The 23,433-nt window shown below is 50.7% G+C and overlaps 1 protein-coding gene across 9 annotated transcripts in view; it reads left to right on the top strand.

Annotated features, from left to right (window-relative positions):
• Window positions 1–23,433, top strand: part of CTBP2 (C-terminal binding protein 2) — a 169,583-nt gene that overhangs the window by 111,937 nt on the left and 34,213 nt on the right. For 6 of the 9 annotated variants that reach the window (XM_061162883.1, XM_061162885.1, XM_061162880.1 and 3 more), the window contains exon 3: window positions 8,728–8,887. The exons of the other annotated variants lie outside the window; for them this stretch is intronic. In XM_061162883.1, coding sequence (XP_061018866.1) covers window positions 8,830–8,887 — 58 coding nt within the window. In that variant the 5' untranslated portion in view covers window positions 8,728–8,829. The remainder of the gene's footprint in view (window positions 1–8,727; window positions 8,888–23,433) is intronic. 9 annotated transcript variants of the gene reach the window in all.

Genomic DNA, 23,433 nt, shown 5'->3' with positions numbered 1-23,433 from the left:
AAAGTTTGCTTAATTGCCTTTACCCTTTTGGTTTCATTTTGTTTTTTAAAGAATTCTCTAGTATTAGAACGAATATGTTTATTTTGAGCATATTTGTCCAGTCAGGTGCTTTAAAAATGTGTGAAAATTCTTAACAGAGAAATGTCTCGTTTTCTTCACCAACACTTAATTTTCATCATGACACAAATAAAACAACCAATTAGGAAAATCATGAATTGTTTTTGCTCCAGTCCTCTGTTCTTGATGAAAGCTTTTTAGCAAGTGAAAATATTTAGAATTCTTGAGTTTTACGTTGAACACCAGGAGATAATGTGTTCTAAATCTAAACCAGGCAAAAGGATGCATTCAGAAATTATTTGCTGGCCAAGGAGTTCGTCTCAGCGGAAGTGTGGTTTTCACATGGGCAGCCTCAGACCTCACAGGACACGCTGGCATTCCACCTGCTAAAAGAGTCACTTTCTATGTTTCTCTGCTGTCACACACTTGACATAGATCGTAGACTCTCTTTTTCTCCTTCAAAGCCCCAGAAAATGGTTTGGTGGAGTTTAGATGGCGGGTGGGGGGTGGGATCATAGACCCACAATTCCTTAACCTCACATCCAGATTGTAAAAAGCTCTGAAAACTTAAATTCTTTGTAACCCATAACTTAAATTTTTTGTAACTCATTCGGTGGCAGATTTTGACCTGGCCTGAATTGTTGAGGGGATATTTTTGTATATTCTGTTAATCCAGTTGCATAAGCGTGTTCCTGTGTCCTAGCGTAGAAATGTCACTGCCTGTTTTGGGGGTCCATGATAACAAGGCAGAAGCACTGATTGCCTTTTTAAAATCCCATCTGGATTCTGAACCCTGCCTGGCCTCCGGTGTTGGAGAGGGTGGTGGCCCTCTGCTCACAGCTCTGGAGTCACCTGCACTGCTCTCTGGGACACTGGTGTTGCGTCAGCCCCAGGCCTCAGGGGTGGGGCCCATGGATCAGATGGCGGGCATGTGACCAGGGTGTGACCTTGTCACCCTGGGTTTGGGCAGCCCTGCATTCCCTGGGGAAATACAAACCACCTCGCTCTTCCCTGGTGGCTGAGACCTTAAAGCAACCACCTGCAACGCAGGACACCCCGGTTCAATCCCTGAGTAGGGAAGATAACCCAGAGAAGAGCGTGGCAACCTGCTCCAGCCTTCTTGCCTGGAGAATCCCATGGACAGAGGAGCCCGGGAGGCTAGCCACAGTCCAAGGAGTTGCAGAGAGTCAGACACGAGTGAGTGACTAACACTAACTTGCCCAGTGTGGGAGACTCCAGGAATCAGATGAAGCCTCACTGGGTATGGAAGGGTCTTTCTGGTTACCCCTGGGGTGGGGGGGCGGTGGAGAGTCAGTGTCCCTGAGCACTTTCATTGCTACTAGGTGTTTGAACGATACGTTCCCCTCTTTCCCTCAAAACCCAAATATGCCCCAAAGCTACTAAGTAATAATCAGGGAGCAGCAGTAGTTTTTGGACATGGATAAAACTGACTTCAATAAACTCATTTCCCACAACTGAACTTCCCCCAAAGCTGCTTTTTCTTTCTTAAAGTGCATTGTTTTGTTTTTCTAACATGTATTTATTTATTACATTTTATTGGAGTCTAGTTAATTTACAGTGTTGTTTCCAGTATACAGCAAAGTGAATCAGTAGTCATATGTATACACATATCCACTCTTAGATTCTAGCCATAGATTATTTTGTTGAATAAAGTGCAATTTTAATCATTTTTGTTATTAACTGGGGTATTGTGTCAACCATTTGACCAAAGGCTAAGCCAGTGTTTTTCCCACTGATTCCTCACTCCTGTCAGTTCAGTTTAGTTCAGTCTCTCAGTTGTGTCCGACTCTTGGGAACCCACGGACTACAGCACCTCAGGCTTCCCTGTCCATCACCAACACCTGAAGCTTGCTCAAACTCATGTCCATCGAGTCGGTGATGCCATCCGACCATCTCGTCCTCTGTCGTCCCCTTCTCCTCCCACCTTCCATCTTTCCCAGCATCAGGGTCTTTTCCAGTGAGTCAGTTCTCACTCCTGTAGGAAGTTTCTTTTGTTCTATCTGGATTTTAACTGGTCCTTCAGGCATAGTTGACAAAACCCACATCAGCCTGTTATGAGGATTCTTGCATGCTAAGTTGCTTCAGTTGTGTCCAACTCTTTGTAATTCTATGGACTTTAGCCCCCCAGGCTCCTCTGTCCATGGAATTCTCCAGGCAAGAATACTGGAGTGGGTTGCTGTGCCCTTCTCCAAGGAATCTTCCCAACCCAGGGATCAAACCTGAATCTCTTACTACTCCTGCATTGGCAGGCAGATTCTTTACCACTAGCACCACCTGGAAAGCCCCAAGGATTCTACCCAGCTTACCATCTACTGTTCATGTTTGTTTGGCTTCTAAAGATTCTGGAAGAGGATTTTTTTCAAGGTAACCTGAAGCCCTTGGCTTTATTTGGTACAATGTGAAGAAGCAGACTCACCTAGAGCCAGACATCCTGGAATATGAAGTCAAGTGGGCCTCAGAAAGCATCACTACAAACAAAGCTAGTGGATGTGATGGAATTCCAGTTGAGCTATTTCAAATCCTGAAAGATGATGCTGTGAAAGTGCTGCACTCAATATGCCAGCAAATTTGAAAAACTCAGCAGTGGCCACAGGGCTGGGAAAGGTCAGTTTTCATTCCAATCCCAAAGAATGCTCAAACTGCTGCACAATTGCACTCATCTCACATGCTAGCAAAGTAATGCTCAAAATTCTCCAAGCCAGGCTTCAGCAATACGTGAATTGTGAACTTCCAGATGTTCAAGCTGGTTTTAGAAAAGGCAGAGGAACCAGAGATCAAATTGCCAATATCCGCTGAATCATGGAAAAAGCAAGAGAGTTCCAGAAAAACATCTATTTCTGCTTTATTGACTACGCCAAAGCCTTCAACTGTGTGGATCACAATAAACTGTGGGAAATTCTGAAGGAGATGGGAATACCAGACCACCTGACCTGCCTCTTGAGAAGCCTGTATGTATGCAGGTGAGGAAACAACAGTTAGAACTGGACATGGACCAACAGACTGGTTCCAAATAGGAAAAGGAGTACGTCAAGGCTGTATATTGTCACCCTGCTTATTTAACTTATATGCAGGGTACATCATGAGAAACACTGGGCTGCAAGAAGCACAAGCTGGAATTAAGATTGCCAGGAGAAATATCAATAACCTCAGATAAGAAGATGATACCACCCTTATGGCAGAAAGTGAAGAGGAACTAAAAAGCCTCTTGATGAAAGTGAAAGAGGAGAGTGAAAAAGTTGGCTTAAAGCTCAACATTCAGAAAACTAAGATCATGGCATCTGGTCCCATCACCTCATGGGAAATAGATGGGGAGACAGTGGAAACAGTGTCAGACTTTATTTTTTGGGGCTCCAAAATCACTGCTGATGGTGACTGCAGCCATGAAATTAAAAGACACTTACTCCTTGGAAGGAAAGTTATGACCAACCTAGATAGCACATTAAAAAGCAGAGACATTACTTTGCCAACAAAGGTCTGTCTGGTCAAGGCTATGGTTTTTCCAGTGGTCATGTGTGGATGTAAGAGTTGGACTGTGAAGAAAGCTGAGCGCTGAAAAATTGATGCTTTTGAACTGTGGTGTTGGAGAAGACTCTTGAGAGTCCCTTGGACTACAAGGAGATCCAACTAGTCCATCCTGAAGGAGATCAGTCCTGGGTGTTCATTGGAAGGACTGATGCTGAAGCTGAAACTCCAATACTTTGGCCACCTCATGCGAAGAGTTGACTCATTGGAAAAGACCCTGAAGCTGGGAGGGATTGGGGGCAGGAGGAGAAGGGGACGACAGAGGATGAGATGGCTGGATGGCATCACCAACTTGATGGGCATGAGTTTGAATAAACTCCAGGAGTTTGTGATGGATAGGGAGGCCTGGTGTGCTGCGATTCGTGGGGTTGCAAAGAGTCAGACACGACTGAGCGACTGAACTGAATTGAAGAAGCAGAGGGTTTTTTGGTCATTGGTGCTGCCTTTACCTGGATGGTGCCGACTTGCTGGTCATGCACAAGTTGGTGAGATGACCCTGTTGCCACTTCAGGGGATCCTTGTTGGCCACGGTAAAGGAGACCCAAGGAGTGGTGTCATTCCTTTAGGGATCCCAGGCTCAGAAAGGCAAGAGACCTCATGAACCAGTGCTGCTGGGGCTGCAGATGTCTCTTCTGCTTGGATCAGGGCAAGCTCTCAGACTATTTTTGGCTGCGCTTGGTCTTTGTTGCTGCATTGGGCTTTTCAGAGAGTTGCAGAGAGTAGGAGCTACTCTCTAGTTGCGGTGCAAGGGCTTCTCATTGCGGTGACTTCTCTTGTTGCAGAGCACAGGCTGTGGTGTATGGGCTTCAGTAGTTCAGCACGCAGGCTCAGTTGTGGCTTGCTGGCTCTAGTTGCAACACAGGGGCTCATTACTTATGGCTTTCGGACCCTCGAGTGTGCAAACTTCAGTAGTTGTGGCACGTGGGCTTAGTTGCCCCTGGGCATGTGGAATCTTCCAGGACCAGGCATCGAACCTGCATTGGCAGATGGGTTCTTATCCACTGCGCTGCCACCAGGGAGGTCCGGCCTCTCAGACTTCAAATCCCTGCCACCCACCCCTGCAGATCTGTTCAGTTTGCAGATTTAACAGTGGAATGCATTCTGCAGACTCCAGGGGTTCACAAATTGTAAAATTTGGTCTCTCTTTATTAGTGTAATGTTTACGTAGATTTCCTTAAAAGAATTGAAGGCTGCCATCACCTTTAACTGGTTTTAGAGGACTTTTCATTTTCAGAGACATCATTGAAGATAAATTCCTTCATCTGCCTGTTCTTTAAGAAGACTTGAAACTGGAAGAAAGAAACTGAGGGGGTCTTAGAAACTTATTTGAGATGTTGAGAATGCCAATTAGTGATGGCTAGGTTTTGGTCATTATGGTGGTTCGGTCCTGACCAGCAGGGCTGCTTGTGGTCATTTAGTTAATCTGCCCAGATTTTAGTCCCTGAGGGGTGAGTGGGGAACCTTTTCTTTTCCTGGGTCTCAATTTTGGGTGTTTCGCATTTGTGTGTAAAGGGATGCCTTCCTTACTTTTCTCCCTTTTGCTAACTCAGGTTTGTCTTGACAAATCTCCCGTGCCTGTAGCTTCCTTCTAGAATCTCCATGTAGCTTTCTTTCCTTATTTAGTCAATGTATTTTTTTTATATTTGGGGGGGGGGGGGTGTGCACTATGCAGACTGTGGAATCATAGTTCCCTGGCCAGGGATCGAACCCCAGCCCTTGGCAGTGAGAGTATAGGGAGTCCTAACCCGTGGATCTCCAGGGAATTCCCCCAAGTAGCTTTCTCATGCAAGCATCTTTCAGCTTCCCGATCACACCCCTCATCTCAAGCTAAGAGACTTTAGGCAGATCTTTTGCCGTTGGGGTGGGGGAGGAGGCAGTGTTTTTTTTCTTGTAAGGCTTGTGAGCAGTGTGCCCCTCCTACTTGTGAAAAGACCTGAATTTCCTCTTGACCTTTCTTAAGTTTCGCTGGGATTTATCTCCAGCTCGCCAGGAGGCGGGTGATCCAGTGTGACCGCGGCCCTTGTCCAAGTAGGCCTCTCTCTCGCCAGAGGAAGTCGTGAGCCGTTCTTAGAGGCCTGCCCTTGGGCTCCAAATGTTTTCCTGTGTGTTCTCGTCTGATCCTCACAACTTCTTTGCAACATTCATCCCTGTTGTGCAAACATGGAGCTGGCTCATTCACAGTCATTTTGCAAGTGGGTTCTAGAACTCTCTTTCCACCCACACCACCATGGTTTGAAGGTTTATCATTTCAAAGTGGGCAACGTAATACATCCTCCTTTTGGTTTTTCTTCCCTATGTGGACCTTTTATCTATTTGTAGTTAAATATTGATCAGATGGTGTCAATTGGTGATAGTACTAATAACCTCAGTGGCCCAGAGTTTGTGATGTATGCGTGGAGACCGCAGACTGGCGTACGGTAAAGGCAGAGGTTGGCTTGCAGGGGACACCAGCTGGGGACCACTGCCTACAGCCCAGTTCTGAGCAGGGCCTGTCCCTGTCATTAGGAAGAGGGTCGTGCTTATTAAGTCCTCGTAAATAGCTCGCTCCTTCAGAGGGTGAAGGGGGAAAATGTCACGTTGCATACAACCTTGCTTCAAAAGAAATACTGGGGAGAGGGGAGTCCTGGGGGGCGGGGGTAGAGGCTACCAGAAGCAGTGGTCACTGCCATGGTGTCCAGCCTCCTCCTGGTGGCCCCACGACTGAGTTCTGTTATCAGCAGGGCCAGTCTGGGTCATGAGAGGTACCAGACCTGGAGGGAACCCCAGGCAAGAGCTGGTCTGAGTACCCCCACCTCTCCCTCCCCCCCAGCAAGATGCAGAAGTCAGTTGCCTCTTTTTTTTTTTTTTTTTTATAATAATACCAGGACGCACACAATTTGTGTAAGCTGATGCCTGATCTTTCCTTTGATTGCATAATCGAGATTCTACTTATCAATTTTTCAGAAGCCATCTAATTATACAAATTAAAATTCAAAGGAAAGCAAAAAGAATGATTATGCCTCACTCGGGGAATTGGAGGAGGAGGAGGAGGGTGTGAAACCCGTCTTGCCTGGGATGATAATGCTGTCATTTCTCATCTCCACGGCACTTCACAAATATTAACTAATTAATTCTCCCACCCCTGGATGCCGCGGCTAACTTGGGGTCTGTCTCCGGAGCCGAGGAAGGAAGGGCCATCTCTTGATCACACCCCAGGACCCAAGCAGATGAAAATTGCCAGCTGGCCTCTCTCAGGCACAAACCCTTGCTCCAGAGTTGCGGCTCCTCCGTCTGTCTGTCTCAAGTTGGCCAGTAAGGAACCACCTTCCCCACTTTGCATAATTACCTTTCACAAAGCCCAGCAAAAGTGAAGACACTTTTTTGAGTTCATGGTATGCGGGATCTTAATTCCCTGACCAGTGATCAAACCTGCGCCCCCTGCATTGGAGGCACAGAGTCTTAACCACCAGGGGAGTCCTGAGGATTTTAGAAATCTGTCTCCTCCATCTCCATTTACCCAGATCTTCCCAGCAATGCCCGAGCTCACTTCAGGACCACCTTCATCTCCTTGCTTATCCAACAGGGTCATCCCAGGTTGGGAAAGGATTTAGTATCTCTTGGATGTTGCCTTAATTATTTATGTGATTAGAAGTTGTGCTTTTTTTTTTTCCCCCTTGTGCTTTTTTGTTTCCTTGTGCTTTTTTTTTTTAAATCACATAATTATTGCCATAAATCTTTGGCGTGCCTTTTCAGCCTCTTTGCTGAGAAAGTAGCCATTAACTTCCAGGAAGTCACCTACCTTTTCATAATCAGACCTGCATTTTCTGACCTTTGGTAAAGTAACTCCCAGCATTCTGCATAATTGATGACCACCCATAAAAATTCTCATTATTAACCCTGGAGCCTGGTGTTTGTCTCCTGCCCCCTCCTCATTTGCTGGATAACTGGGGGGTGGGGGGTGTGTGTTACAGCTGGTGGTGTTGTGTGTGTGTGTGTTGCAGATGGTGGTGGTATTAGGATAACCACAGCAATGAATCAGAAGCTCTAGGGCTTTGGAGGTTACAGATGATTTATGGCCTCAACTGGCAGGTTGGCTGAGCAGGGGATGAAGGTCAGGGCCTCCCCAAACAGGCAGCCCTGACTTTTCTCCACAAACTGGGCAGTGGGGTGCCTCGGGAGCGGCCCAAATGCTGCTGCTGCTGCTGCTAAGTCACTTCAGTCGTGTCCGACTCTGTGCGACCCCATAGACGGCAGCCCACCAGGCTCCCCCGTCCCTGGGATTCTCCAGGCAAGAACACTGGAGTGGGTTGCCATTTCCTTCTCCAATGCGTGAAAAGTGAAAGTGAAGTTGCCCAGGCATGTCCAACTCTCCGTGACCCCATGGACTGCAGCCTACCAGGCTCCTCCATCCATGGGATTCTCCAGGCAGAAGTACTGGAGTGGGCTGCCATTGCCTCCTCCGAGTGGCCCAAATAACCCAACCCAAATGGGAGACCCCTCCTCCTCTGCCTCACCTGCTTGAAACACCACGGGAGTGGGACAGGCACAGGCTGTGGACCCCAGCGGTGGCCCCCCTGGAAGCCAGCAAGACTTTGGAAGGTGGAATTGGGCAAGCCTTGGTTAGGTGGGGCATCCATTCCTGCCCCCTCCTTGGGCGGTGGGGGAAGGGTTGAAAGGGGCTGAGCAGTGGCCAAAGGGCAGTTTTGGAAACCGCCTGGGGGATGGCGGTGGGAGAGCAGCCCCAGCTGGGTGCCTGGGCTCCCAGGCAGTCCTGCTGCTCTCTGCCTCTGTCCCTTTGCAGCTTCAGAGCTTGCAGAGCAGCGCCACTGCCTGTCACTCGGTTTCTGGCACTGGAGGATGAAGTCGCCCGTCCCAGGCTGGTCAGTGATTTGGCGCTGGCCATCAATAGCAAGAGCCACAGATGGTGCCGCTGACCGCTTTCAGGAACTGATGACCTTTTGTCCACCCGCTTCTCATGGAGGCAGGAGACTGTCCAGGGACAGGGAGCAAACCCTGTCTCCAGCCTTGGAGGAGAACAAGTCCCCCAGGGCAGGTCCCCTTGTCACAAGTGGCAGCCAAGCCTGAATGACCGGTTGTCCTTGCCCCCAGGGTGTCCAGAGAGTAAGGCTTCTTTTCTCCTCGTTTCAGGGCGCGTAGTGGCGTAATGCCCGCAGACTCCTGCGAGGGCCCCTAAGTTCTTAGAGGACCGCTTTGCCTTTTGAATCAGAGAGGTGCAAAGTTCGATAAAGAATGGCCCTTGTGGATAAGCACAAAGTCAAGCGACAGCGATTGGACAGAATTTGCGAAGGTAAGAGCCAGCGTGGTTGGCGGTTTTTAAACAGAGAATGTGCAGACCGGCCCTGGAATCCTGGACCTGGTCTCCTAGCCAGGCTGTTGTCCCATCCCCACCGGCAGTCCGAGGCGCCTCTGTCTGCGGTGACCTTGGCCTGCCCTTCGAGTAGGCTGAAGGGGGCTCAAGGGCAGGGGTGGTGCTAGGAGGGCAGCTGGTGGGGGGTCTGTGGTCCCAAAATCATTTTGCATATGAAAGACAACCTACTTTCTGAAATTTTTGGACTTTTCTCCACTTGAAATGGAAACAGTTGCCTCCACAAATACCTAGAGCCCAGCGTAGCCCCTCATGATATGTTCATGTCCCTGGTTATCTTTGAAAATGTTCTGGAAGTTGTTCTGGTCATGAAAGTGAACAGAATTCAAATCTTATGGAAACAAGGGACAGACCTCTGAAATGTGGGTTAAGGACCATCCTCTCCTTGAGGGAGTGGTAAGTCTAGGGAGTAGGCCTGGGCTGTGCGTGAAGTGTCCCTTGCCAGCCACGTCCACACTGCCGGGCTGGGTGGTTTGGCTTGGTGTGGTCACTGGTGACTTCGGTGCAGGGTTTCTCTCAGGGGCCATGGAGGGGAGCCCCTGGGCAGGGTGGGCTCAGCAGCCCCCAAACGTGCTAGCGCACTAGTTGACCAGCCAACTCGGGCCCAGGAAGATGCCTTCCACAGCTGTCCGCGTGGAATTGCCTGTAGATGTGGCTCAAACTGATGATGTGGAGGCCTTAGACGTCGTGTTCTGTGCTGGGACTCTCTGCCCCACAACGGCTCCCACCTGAAAGAACTGAAAAGCACCCGCTGTCCCCCACACCCCTGGGTATAAAGAGGTTTGGGGATTTAGGGATATTTTTAAATATAATTTTTCAAACCTACAGAAAGATGGATCCAGTACGATGGACACTGGATAATTCCCTTCAACTATATTCACCAGTCAGTAACATTCATTATCACTTGCTTCCTTATATACCGAGGTATATAGATAGAGATGCGTGTGTGTGTGTGTGTAAGAGAGAGAATGAATGAATGAATGGAGGATGGATGGGTGGACTTTTCCAGAACTATCTGAAAGACAGCTGCAGATGCACCAGTTTATTCTTAAGTACCTTTGGCGGCAGGTATGATAGTCTCCTTTCCTACATAAACACACCACCACCATCACCCCCAGGGAACTGGAGCTCATTGCACCCTTATCTGACCTAGATGGTGTGGTCCTGTTTCCCCCACACATCTGTTTTAGCTGGTTTGTTTGCCTCTGTGCAGAAATCAATGAATGGACACATGTGGCGTTTAGTTGTCATGTCTCTTTGGTCTTCTTAGTTGAAAATAATTCCCTGGCCTTTCGACTTTCAGAAACCTTGACATCATTGCAGAGCCCAAGCCAGTAGGTTTGTACAACGTCTCACCGTCTAGGTTCACCTGATTGTTTGGGGGATTTTAAAATTTTACTTCGGTCCTTCGTTTTTGGTACCGAGTCCCCATTCCAGAAAGCCCCGGTGGATCAGCTTTCTAAGGTTGGTTATCAGGAATGTCTGCGGGCTGATTGCACCCCCTGAGCCCCAGTGTTCATCTCGAGATACCACATGGGAGAGCAGAATGGGATCGAAGCGCCAGTGGCCTTTCCTCTCTGTGTGCAGGGCAGCGGTGGCAGCAAAAAAACCATTGAAGTTTCTTTCAAACCCTCTTTCTCAGTCATAGTCACCAGTCCCCAAGCTGTTTTTTTTTTTTAATAACAAATTCCAGCATCTCCTTTATTCATGAACAGTGTTCCTGAGACAGTTCAGTTCAGTCTTTCAGTCTGACTCTTTGCAACCCCCTGGACTGCTGCACGCCAGGAGACAGTTGCAATGATTTGTTTTAATTTTTCACTATCCATTGTCAAGGTAGATGCTTGACATGAAGTTACCCAGGTGTAATTTATAATCCATGATCCCTCACATTCATGTGTCCGATGAAGTATCCGAGCTGTTTCAAGATGCTTCATTGGTGCTCCTTGCATTTACAAGCTGTTGCAGTGCCTTTAAAGGTCAGGGACTGGGGGTCCCCATTCCCCATCCATCACCAACTCAGACTCAGGTGCTGCCGGCAAGGTACAGGGCAGTCGGTGAGCAGCTTGGGCACCCAGGTCCTCTACTGTTCTGCATTTGGCCTTGCCCTCCAATCGGCCCCGGGGATTCTGAACTTTCTTCCTCCTGACAGCCTCACACATCTCCATCCCTGGCTTTGGATTCTCACCAGGCTCTGTTCTGGAAGCCTGAACTGACCGTTCGATAACGTTCTCCTTGGAAGTCCAGCAAGCCCAGCAAATGCTTCTCTCCTTCCCACTGCCCCCACCCTACCCCCAAGGACTTCCAGTATCTCTCATTGTTTTATGATTTAAAGCGTGAAGCTGCTCTGCTCTGCGCTCGTAGGAACGTTGTTTTCTTACTGGGTGTCTGGGAACACACATTCCTTCCAATTCTTCCCTCCAACCTGCTGCCAACCCCAAGCCAGACAAGCCTTCAGATGGCCTCAAGGGTCCCTCCCAGCCCTCCACCTTCCGCAGTGAGCCCCTTTTCTCCAGCCGAGCCCGACTGGGGGGGGGGAATCACCTCTGCAAACGTACTTCTCCCACATTCTCTCTCTTCCTCCCAGAGCCCAGCCCGTTTCTCCCTGAAACCTCTCAAACCAGACCTTGGGGTCTCTTCCTCCTGAGCCACAGTCCCTTTGGGACCTCTCTGTCGATCTTCATGCACCCAGAATCTGCACCTGTGCGCCTCAAAGGGGATGTTCCTGCTCGAGATTAAGCCAAGTACAGAGCACAGCTTTGCGTCTCACCACCCAGAGTCTCGGGTTCAGTCCAGTTTAGTCGCTCAGTAGTGTCCTACTCTTGGCGACCCCACGGACTGCAGCATGCCACGCCTCCCTGTCCATCACCAACTCAGACTTAAGTCCATTGAGTCGGTGATGCCATCCAACCATCTCATCCTCTGTCGTCCCCTTCTCCTCCTGTCTTGGGGGCTCCATCAAAATCCACTAGAGAATAATGGTCTTTCAAGCTGACTTAAAAGCCAGGTTTTCTTTCTTTCTTTTTTTTTTTTCCAAAAAGCCATTCTTCTGTTTTGATATTTGTCATTTATTCTCTGCTCTTCCTCGACGCCTGCTCTCAAATACTCCTGGAGTGCTGTTGTGTACGCATTGTGTGGAGCAGGGTCTGTGAACAGACTGACCAGATTGCAGTCTCCTCCTCTTGGTGTATGGTATAGGTCTGGATTTTCCTTTCTGGCTTAATTGACACATTGCGTTTGTGAATTGCACCATTCAGAGTGTTTTGGGACCTAATGGCATCGTGGCAGAACTAGTTTGATTTGCCCCAGGTATTTGTTGGCCAGAGAAGAGAGCTTGCCGTCCCTTATTATGGCAGAGGCAACCTAGAAGAGCATTTTCTGGGGCCCTGGGTTTATAGAACTGTAATATACCACAATGGCCTTGCTGATGACTTTTTGTTAGAACATCTTATTGTGGGTTATGGTACAATAAATCACTAAACACCATCCTTTCCTGTGGCTGTTGAAAATGTAATTTGGGGAAAAGTAGATATTTCATTTTACTTCATTTTGTTTGAATGTCTTATACATGTGGAAAAATGGTCCTGAGGATTATATCAGCTGAACTAAGTCGCCTTCATAACATAATTCAGGAGAAGACTTCTCCTTTCCTCTGCAGGAGAAAAAGAAATGTTAGGGACCTCCTATTATATAAACAATCAAATTCAACACTCCGTACCTCTGAGTTAGCTTCCCTGATGTCTCAATTGGTAAAGAATCTGTCTGCAATGCAGGAGACCCAGATTCGATCCCTGGTTCAGGAAGATCCCCTGGAGAAAGGGCATGGCAACCCACTCCAGTATTCTTGCCTGAAGAATTCTATTGACAGAGCAGCCTGGTGGGCTATAATCCACAGGGTTGCAAAAGTCAGACACGACTTAGTGATTAACACTTCTGTTTTACCTCTGGGATGCTCTCATGGAAACAGGGAATAGAAGGCAGTGAGGAAGATGGGCGGGTTGGTTGGGTGGACGTGGAGAAGGAGACAAAGGTCATCCGGTGTCCGTTGAACACATAGTTAGTTATACATCTTGGAAATCTTGATCTAGATCAACCTTGTCCCTGAGGAGCACAAGAAAAGTCAGAGAGAGAGAATACTATAGGGATGAAGTGAGGAAGACTGTTTCACCTGTGTCATGCTCTTCTTAATTGGATGAGCTTGCCATTATGAAAGCAGGTCTCCGTGGACCGTTCCCCCAGGGAAGCTCATTCATGGTCCCACAGTGTTCAAGGAGCAAAAACATTGTCTAAGAGCTTCTCCGTCTTCGAGGTGGCAGAAGTGGTGAGGGTGTCTGGGCCAGGGGAGAGCCCCCAGCAGGGAGGACGGGGGGTGCATCTCATTGCCTGGCTCACACCCTTCAGTGCCCACAGAGCAGAAGGATTGACCTGTATTCCCCCACAGGAAGAGCCTCATCTGTAGACTCGGACCCGAGTCATTTTATCTTTCGTGTGTGTGCTTTTTGTTTGACCTCTTTTAAGAAAAGGCATTGTAGAATTATTGTTTTGTTTTATAAAGCACTTGGAAGCACCTTATCAAGAAGCTGTGTCAAAACTGGCCACCTATGTTGGTCCACAATCACTTCTAATAAATATCTTTAAATAGCCCCAAAATGTAGACCTTAAAAATAGGATTCATAATGTTGCTATACATTATAATTATATGTTTGGATCAGGCAATTATGTACATTTCCAGTAATTATGTGATTAGTGATAATTACATTAGGTATGTAAATATACAATAGTCAACCAGACATGACTTAAAACTCTAGTATAAATGAATAGAATGAAGCGACATGGTACTCAGGTAAAGGGTCAGGAGCAGAAGGGGGAGAATGGTCAAGTTGCAGCTTCATAGACTTAGTTAGCGAAGGATAAATGTCCACGGGATAAATGGTTCGAAGATACGTTTGGAGCAGCGGCCCCTCCCCTGGGATGCCCCCTGTCACTTAGGGATTGGGTTTGTAGAACTGCCCACACTCAGGCCCCCACTTACTGCAGATGAAAACCGGGTTCAGCATTGTTGTTATTTTTCAGTTGTCTCTCATCTATGAAATGCAGACTCGAGCTACTCTCTGCGTTTGTTGATGTACTCTCACCGGGCTTGGCAGACTTCTCTTAAACTCCCCACATTTCTAAAAGCAGCATGTTAGGGCTGCTTCCATTTTGGGGTTTGGGTGTGGTGACTTTAGTCCATGGCCGGGTGTGGCTGTTCATCAGTGTCTGGGCATTATCTTGTGACTGCTGCTCCGCGTCTCACCCCCACCACGACGGGTCACGCCCCCCCAAGTTGGGCAGCACCTGTCTCTGGGGTTTGGGGTCACACCTCCTAGGCCTGAGCCGCCTGCCTCGTCTTCCCAGCCTGCTTCGCCCTGGGTGTGTTTCATTTTGGTCAGTGGCACCTTTGAAGGAAGAGTGTCTGCACCAGGCCCAGTGAACTCCTCCCAGGAAGCAGGGTTCTGACACGTCAGGCCAGGCCTCCTTGGTCAGAGCAGGCCTGAGGACAGTAGGGTTGCCTGGCTTTGCAAGGCTGGAGGCCTGCAGACGGGGCCCCCCACAAACTTGGAGCATCATGTCCCACACAGCTCACCCTGATCACCAGCGTCTGGGACAACCCTGCTACCAGCACCCGAAGATACAGGGCTCTGCTGCCTGCCTCCCACCCTCTGATTCCTTTTACAAATGACACGTTTGGGTGGAGTAAGACCTCCTCCCAAAAGACATGTGGGAGTAAGTCCCAACTGACTTAACACTCATTGCATCAAACCATTACTATTTGATGAGCATCCTAGACATTGGTTGATTCCCTGGTTCCAGAGTGCAAGCAGACTCTAAGTCTCCCCAGAGGCTTTCTGAGATGCTGGTTCTCCTTCAGGTCTGGGCTGGAACTTGGCTCGGGGGTGGCGGCAGCAGGGCTGTGCAGCGGCCGGGGGAGCATTCTGGACATGGCCACGTGCCTGCTCACCACCGGCTCCACGCTGCCTGTGTTCCTTGCACGGACATCAGAGGGGCTGGAACATCCACCAGCTTGCTTCCTGGGTTCTGGTTGGAGAGATGTGTGTGCCTGGAGGGGGCTTCCCTGTGGACTCAGTGGTAAAGAATTAGCCTGGCAAGCAGGAGAGGCAGGTTCGATCCCTGGGTCAGAAAGATCCCCTGGAGGAGGGGATGGCAGCCCTCTCGGGTATTGTTGCCTGGAGCATCCCATGGACAGAGGAGCCTGACGGACTGCAGTCCATGGGGTGGCAAGAGAGTTGGACACGAGTTAGCAATTAAACAACGACAGCAGTGTGCCTAGAGGGTGTCCCCTTCCGGTCCGCACCGTGCAGCGAGTGAAGCGAGTGTGATGGCGGTCAGTCCTCTCTTGCCTGCAGAAGGTTCTTTATGGCCCTTCCTCTTACCCGAGGGCCAGGTCCCGCGTGGGAGCAGCCGGGACAGCTGGGTCCCCGCCGGCAGGCTCACATGCTGCGAGCAGTCGTCTTCCTCTGCCACCTTCGTTCGATGCCCACTGTGCCCGGGGCCTTGCAAGTGAGGGACTGTGCTTGCTTTAGCCTGGACCTGGGCTCGGAGAGCAGGGCACCGTGGGTCACAGCTCCTGGTGATCGTGTGCACCTCTCTGTCCTATTTCCCGATCACAACATACTCTCCTTGAGAGCAAAGACTGTTGCCACAAAGTCTTGTTTCTCATGCAGAGTCCTGTTCTACGGGTTCATTTTTACAACCTGTGTGTGTCCAGCCAGCGAGCACATGACGAAGGGAGGAAGGGCATGTCTGGAGGGAGGGGCCGCTGTCACCTTCCCGAGGAAACCAGGGGATGTCTCTGGTTTCCAGGGGATTGCAGATGGATGCGATCGTGTATGAGGTGTTCTCACCTCGAGAGCTGGCAGGTTTCTTTGGACTGGGGACACGTGACAGAGGGGGATTGAGGATGCTTCTTGGAGGTGGATTATTTGAGCTGGAGCCAGGCAGGTGGAGAGGATTTGGAGATGATCAGCCAAGGGGGCGTGAACCCATTCCTGATAAAACCGATGAGGAGGAGACCTAACACGGGAGTGTGTCGGGGTGAGGGTCGCGGCGTCGAGATGAGTGGGGGTCACCTGAGACACTGGGATTTACTTTGCAGGAAGGGCTGTTATTGGAGGATTTTATGGAGAGGAAGGAGGCAGAGTTCTCTGAGCACCTACAGACCTGTGTCAGGGATCCAGCCAGGTCTTTCCAAGTAGATTCTGCCCCGTGCTTTTCGCAGGCCCTGCATCCGAGGTGCGGTCCCAGCTCATGTTTCCTGCTTAACCGGCACAGCCAAAATATGCCATAAAAGAGACTTTTTAATCCCATAACCTGTGGGAGTCAAGTCTTAATTTTCATAACACGGCTCTCGTTAAGCTGTATCATCATCTAGTCGAGAAATTGAGTCAGGAGCCATGCCCAAGCCTCAGTTTTCATTTAAATGGCTAAATCGTAAGTTGCGGGCAACCTGGGACTGGTCAGCGGGCAGCTGATTTGTTTGCAAGGCTCCACCTCGGGTCCTGGGTTTTCTCTGGAGAGTTGTGCTGATGACAAAGCCTCCGGCTCCAGGTTGGGAGGCAGGAGCCCAGAGCCTGCCTCCAGGGGCCTCTGGGGCTGCGTCCATCCTGGGATGACCGAGACGTCTGGTCGGTTCTGCTCATTTTGTCTCTGTACTTTGTCACTTCGACGAAGGCGGTCTTAAAACCCTGCCAGACCCTGTTTGCTGTTTTTCTAGTGTATATGAGGTTTATTTCCCCCTCTCTGATTTAGATTAGTCAAGTCAGTCGCTTTGGTAGGGGATACTTTGGAGACAGAAAGAAAGAAAAAAAAAAACTTTTAAAGACAGCTGTTTTTAAACATATATTTTCAAACATGTGACAGAAACAAGCAACAACCCAACACAGCCTGTACACATTTAAAAGTAGGAAGTGGGATGTCACAGGCCTATTTTTAGCTGTCGCTGCCGGAAACAAGTGTGACCCGCTAACCCCTGCAGTGCCCATGGGAGACATGGGGGCAAGGGCAATGCTGTGGCCTCTTTCTGGCCAACAGCAGGCGCAGGGAAGCATCTCCAGGGACTTCTGATTTCCACCTTGGCTTTCAGAGCTGCCTTGGGCTCCTGGCCCCAAGGACTGGAGAACCAGGAGATGGGGGGAAAAGTCAGTTGTTTCCAACTCTTTGCAACCCCATGGACTGTAGCCTGCCTGGCTCCTCTGTCCATGGGGTTTCCCAGACAAGAATACAGGAATGGGTGGCCATTTCCTCCTCCAGGGGAATCCTCCCGACCCAGGAACGGAAACCTGGGTGTCCTGCATTACAGATGGGTTCCTGGCCATCTGAGCCAACAAGGGAGTCCCAGGAGATGGAAAGCCCAGGCTAGTGTTGGTCCAGCACAGGGAGGAAGCCCAGCCAAGGTGAACCGATGCTCCAGAGTCTCCTTCTGAGAAAGGAGTGAGCATCCCTTGAGGCCAGTTCGGCAGAAACAGCACAGCTCTCAGGGGGACTGCCCAACCCAGCGAGCTTCATGCAAATCCAGTCTTTAGATTCACACAGTCCACCATATACCTGAAATTTTTTTAAAGGCATGAAGGGACTTCACTGGTGGCCCAGTAGTTAAGAATCCGCCTTGCAATGCATGGGATGTGGTTCAATCCCTGGTTGGGGAACTGAGTAAGATCCCACATGTCAAGGGACAACTAACTTAGTCCCTGCACCACAACTGGAGAAGCGGGCATGCCACAGTGAAAGATCCCGCATGATGCAACTAAGACTGACAGCAGCCAAATAGATAAAGAAACAAATTTAAAAAAAGAAAAATGTGAGGACTAGACCCAGAGCAGTACTTCTGTTTCCCATTCTTTTCAGGCAGTTTCCCAAGTCATTGTGTTGATGAAAGCAGAAAACGCTTGTAGGAGATCTGTCCGAGGACTGCTCCATGGGAGGGGATCGTTGGTCGTCCCTCTGCTTGTCCACCTCCGTTTTTTCCCTGCTCTTCTGCACTGTCTAAATCATCTCAATTTTCAGGTCTCTACAGTTTCCAGCTGATGCCTTACGTTGCACAGGGAATTGAAGCCTTGGCTCTGGGGGAATGTCGTGTATAACGTGGAGGTTCCCATTCAGATGATGCTGCAGGGTCAGCTTTCTTTTAGGTTTGTTTTGTCTGCGGGAGGATTTGGCTTGCCTGATTCTTCTCACTTTTCAGAAGATGGCTTTTTCCTTTATGCAATTTTCTGTAGTGAGAGATGCTTTGCAGGATTAAAAATGAAGTCTGCAAGACTCAGTAATCTTTCAGAAATTGGTCCCATCTCACTTTATTTCGTTAACATGAGATTTTTTTTTCAGAAAAATCCCCCCTTGCAGTCTAAAGACTGCAGAGAGTTTTGTTGTTGTTGTTTAATCTGCCAGGGTGTTCAGAAAAGTGCAAGTCCAGTTACAGGTGTTTTTACCTAACACAGGAAAACATCTGTCATAATATTTGGCAGGTTGCAGAGCTGAGGCTGCGTGAGTTTGGGTGGCTTCCAAGCAGAACAGGTCAGAAATTGATGGAGACAAATCTGGGCCTCCTCATTCTGGGGCGTAGCGTGAAGCCTCCCTGAAGCTCTCCTGCCCACTGCTGACCTGCTCCTGGCATTACACCTTTGCACCTAATAAACCAGGGCTGTGGAGCACATGTGGTCCTAGTGGTCCTGCCGAAGTAGAGGACCCAACTGAAGACCAGTTATTGGTAAGCTGGGTGAGTTACCGCCAGCCACCCCACTGCAAAAGGATTTGGTACAACTTCCAAAGCTCATCTATGTGTCTCTGAAGGGAGTGACTGCACCACAAGTGGAGTTTTGCAGCATCAACACCACGTTCATGTTTGTTAAGTTTTTCTTTATGACAGGAAGGAAGGGAAAGGAAACACTGAGATGGCATAATATTGATGCCTTAGGCTGGTGCAGTCCGTTCGCTGAAGGCTAGGGGCCCTGGCTGTGACAGGGGCCCACTGCACCTTGTTTCAAGGAGCTGGAGCAATCATCTGTTCAGGAGTTACTGTTGGATACTCAAGTGGCTGATTTTTGTAAGTGACACATATTATATTTGGGGTTTGGGGAAACCTTAAGGAAATAACAGGATTACTTTGTTAAAGAGGTTCCCCTTTTGCCGTTTCAGCAGGGCTGTTAGTTTCCCCAGGTCGACACAGGGAATTCCAGAAAGCAGGGCGCTGGCTCTTGGAGTTTGACTGGGTCCTGTGCATCTTGGTACCCAACTTCTCCATCCCCACATCTGGGGGATGGGCGAAACACCCAGAGCAAGGCCTGGTGCAGACGTTGAACACATGTTGAGGCCCCTGTAATGAGGATCCTGGAAGAAAAACATGATGTCAACGCTGCCCTGTTTATGGTTACCCTGAAGGGTCACCGGGACCATTGCAACCCTTCCCACCAAGCCAGCCAGTGTCCTCTGACCAGTGGGGGAAGGATGGAGGTGGCGGGGGCGACAGTGGCAGTGGGGGGTGGGGAACCCCGCTGGGAGGCCACAAAGGCCCCTCTTGGCCGAAAGAGCCAAGACTGGGAGAAGGGGGTGACAGGTTTGGGTGGGCTGGGGCTGCCCAAGGTCCTCAGGTTAGCATCCTTTCCGGGGTGAGGATGTGTCCTGTTAGATACAGCAGGCCCGTTTTCACAGTTCCGTGTCCTTGCGGTCCTTCTTACCATGAAACCGCCCCACGCTTCCCTGCCCTCTCCTTTCCGGAGGGGAGGACGTTCCAAAGAGAAGACCTGCGGACATTGGGCTCGCCTGCCCCGCAGAGCTGGGAGACGATCTGCTGCATCCAGATAGTGCTGTTTCCGTTTAGTTTGGGGCTCTAACGTTTTCCTGTCCTTTTTGATGTATCTTCGAAGTGAACACATCCTCGGGCTGTTGGCGAGATGTGTAAATATTGTCTTGTGTGTGGCCAGACCCGTTGTCTCTGTCTCCCCTGCCCAGGCCTTTGAGCCCATGACGGTGAGTGTGCCAGAAGAGAAATGAGAAAAATTGGCGCCAGCAGGCTGCTTTCATAGATGGAAACCCAGCATTTTGCAGTGTGGCTTTTTCTTTTTTTTTTTTTTTTCCCCTCTCTGTCATGCATCCTAGGAGGTGGAGGGGATTGGGGAAGGATCACAATTGCTTTGCCATCTGCCAGGGCTTTTTCCCAGTTAACTTGAGGCCTTGCTGGCATTTTGGGGTCAGAAGTGGTGTTTAAGTCACAGCCTGGGTTCCCAGGGTTGTGCCCCCAGGCAGTGCTTTTGGCTCAGTTCCTCTGTAGTCAGTCAGGCTTTTCCCAGAGTTTTGGCTTTGGGGGACCAAGCCCTGTTTGGGGAGTCATGTTGGTTTCAACAGAGCTTGTCCCAAAGTTTAATAAGTACTGGTTAGGACGAGGGGGCGCTGCCCTCGTGTTTCCCTCTGTCTCCAGTTTCTGCACAGGAATTTGCACTCGCTTTCCTTCTCACTCTTAAGTTTTCAGTATTTCTCATTCCAAAAAAAAATTTTTTTAACTGGTAATTATCTTTAGAGATTCTAATGGAATCTTTGGTTAAGGTACATTGGGTGAAGACGAAACCTTGTTAAGTTTAATGGCTGCAAATATGTATATTGTCTCATTTTTAAATGTTTTGACTACACACAGCCCTTGTAAGCATGGGATTCCCAGCTTTCGGTTTCACTGTGAATTCTGTGTCCTGGAACCTACAATTGGAGGACCCTGGTCCCGTCTGTGGTGGCGCTTCCCAGGGCCCTGTCTGTACGTTTGAGGAAATGTTTTAATGCTCTTCTGTGGGGCTTTCCTGCATGCAGGTAACTGCCATTCTCTGCATTAATGCACCTCATGTCCCTGGTGGGCTCCGTAAAATCTTAATCCATGGGAATATGGGAGATGATCCAAGAGATCTGAGCCAGGCCAAGCCTGCTAGAATTAATGCTTCCTTTGCAAACAGATTTAAAGGCAAACATGCCTCAGATGCAGCCTCCCCTCTCCCGGCTCTGCTTCATAACATTGGGGTTTAGTCGCTGACCTCTGTTGCCCTCTTAAAATGTTCAATTCTAGGCTACACGCGTGGGCTGTATTTCTGTCGCTGTGGTTTTTCCAGGCAGTATGAAAGGGTCTGTGTTGTGTGAGAATACGGGAAAGAATCCGTTTGGGCTTGAGCAATGTTAATAACTCGTTTGATTTGTAACCAGAGTCATCTCGGAGCCAGATTTCAATATTGGCAAAGCGTCGGGCGGCAGACCTGGCCCATCTCTCGGGCACCTCCTGCTCTAGAACTACGCGTGAGGCTTTTTCTTTCTTATCCCGCCTGGCTGTTCACATTTAATTTGTTCTTAGCCATATGCAATGGATTGACATTTCATCAGGGTGGATTAAGATTGCATCGACATTAAAGCAGTCTTTTTCTATTTTCCTCCTGTCACTTTTAGGTGATCCTGATCTGGGCGGCTGGGGGGGGCGCACCTTCAGGAGGGGGAGGCAGGCTCATCCAAAAAGTGCCCTGGTGAGGACGGGGGAGATAAGCCAGGGCTTCAGCGTGAAAAGAATTCCCAGTTGCAGGTCGGGAGGCCTGGATGGAGCCCGCAGTCGGTTTCATCGGTCTAAGGAGATGTCACATGGAACAAAAGCTTTAGGGGTTTTATTTAGCTCCTAATCCGCAGGCTGAGAGCAGAGGTCCATGTGAGTGCTCCAGCCAGGAAGGGGGGCGGGGGTGCCCGGCTGGCTGGCTGCAGCCTCCTTTCTGGGACTGAGCCGTAAAGAAAAGACCTCTGGTGCTACCGTTGGAGAGTGAGGCAAAGTTACCGTGAGTGTTTTGTCTACTAAGGTTTCGGAGAATTAATAATTCAGGCCGTACTTTGAAATCGAAAACCCCCAGTTGGTCCTTCCTGCCGTCTCGGAAGGGTTAGAATACAGCCAGGTCTGGTTTGGATGCATGTAATTGAAGATTTATAAAGAAAGCCTTCCTCCTCTGCCTCTGGCCGCAGTCTTTTTTTTTTTTTTTCCTTTTCCAATGCCGGTTCCCAGCAGGCATATAAATATTGGTCGATCTCAGAGCTGGGATGCAGCCGGGTGGTACGAGGGCCCCTGGGAGGTCGCTGAGGCTCCCGGGAGGAGAAGCTCTCTGACAGACGGAGGCGGAGAGGGCCCTTGGTACCCTGGGCTGCGGGATGTCGCTATGCCCGGGGCGGCTGAGCCCTGTCTCTACCGGGAGGCCTTCTACAGCACGGCGGCCGGAAGGAAGAGCTCCGTCCCCGACTTCACCTTTTACGACAGCAGACAGGCGGTGATGTCGGCCCGCGGGGCCCTGCTGCCGGGGGATTACTACAGTGACCCGGCTGGAGCCGCCCGGGCGCCCGGCGAGCCTCCACACCATCGCCACCCAGGAGCTGGCCAGCCGCTGCTCGGTTACGGAGCGCCGGGCAGCAGGATGACGTGGGAGCCAGTGGCAGGCCGCGGCCCTGTCCTGCAGGACACCGGTCACCTGTACCGGGACCCTGGAGGTAAAATGATCCCCCAGGGGCAGCGATCACACAGCAGGGCCGCTTCGCCCGTGCGGTACGTCGGGGAGCCGGCCGACAGCAGGTACGGGGCAGAGGCGCCCGCTTACCCCACCAGCCAGGTCTACAACGATGCGGGCGAGAGGCCGGTGGATTCCGCCACCTCCAGGCAGGCGGCACCCACGTGCCTGGTTGTGGACCCGGGAGCGGCAGCTGCCTCCGGGATCGGCATGGGGACTGCCCCTGGCGCCCCACCCCGAGGCTACGGGCCGGCCCGGGAAGGCGTCCACCCCAGGATGGCTTACGAGAGGTGTGAAGCCGACCCGCCCACCTTCCAGGGGCCTGGGGGCAGCAAGAGGAGCGTGATGCCGGAGTTCCTGGCCCTCCTGCGGGCGGAAGGCGTGGCGGAGGCCACGCTGGTGGCCCTGCTACAACAAGGCTTCGACTCCCCGGCGGTCCTGGCCACCATGGAGGACGCGGACATCAAGTGCGTGGCGCCCAACCTGGGCCAGGCCCGCGTGCTGAGCCGCCTGGCCAGCAGCTGCCGGACGGAGATGCAGCTGCGCAGGCAGGGCCGGGGAGCGTCCCTGCCCCGCACGCGCTCCAGCAGCTTCAGCCACCGCAGCGAGCTCCAGGGCGACCCGGCCAGCCTGGGCACCGCAACCCTGCAGCCCCAGCCCCAGGCGGGGCCCCTGCAGACGGCGTCCCCTCGGGCTGCAGACCCTGCTTACCGCCGCCCCTCCAGCGCACCTTCCCAGCACCTCCTGGAGACCGCCGCTACCTACTCTGCCCCCGGGGTGGGCGCCCAAGCCTCCCACTTCCCGTCCAACTCGGGGTACAGCTCCCCGACCCCTTGCGCCCTGACCGCGCGCCCGGGCCCCGTGTACACGCTGCAGGCTGGCGTGCCCTTGACTCATCCGGGCCCCAGGACT

Source organism: Dama dama, chromosome 15 (genome assembly GCF_033118175.1).
Source record: "Dama dama isolate Ldn47 chromosome 15, ASM3311817v1, whole genome shotgun sequence".
Classification (NCBI taxonomy): domain Eukaryota; kingdom Metazoa; phylum Chordata; class Mammalia; order Artiodactyla; family Cervidae; genus Dama; species Dama dama.
This window is presented reverse-complemented; position numbering and strand designations above follow the sequence as displayed.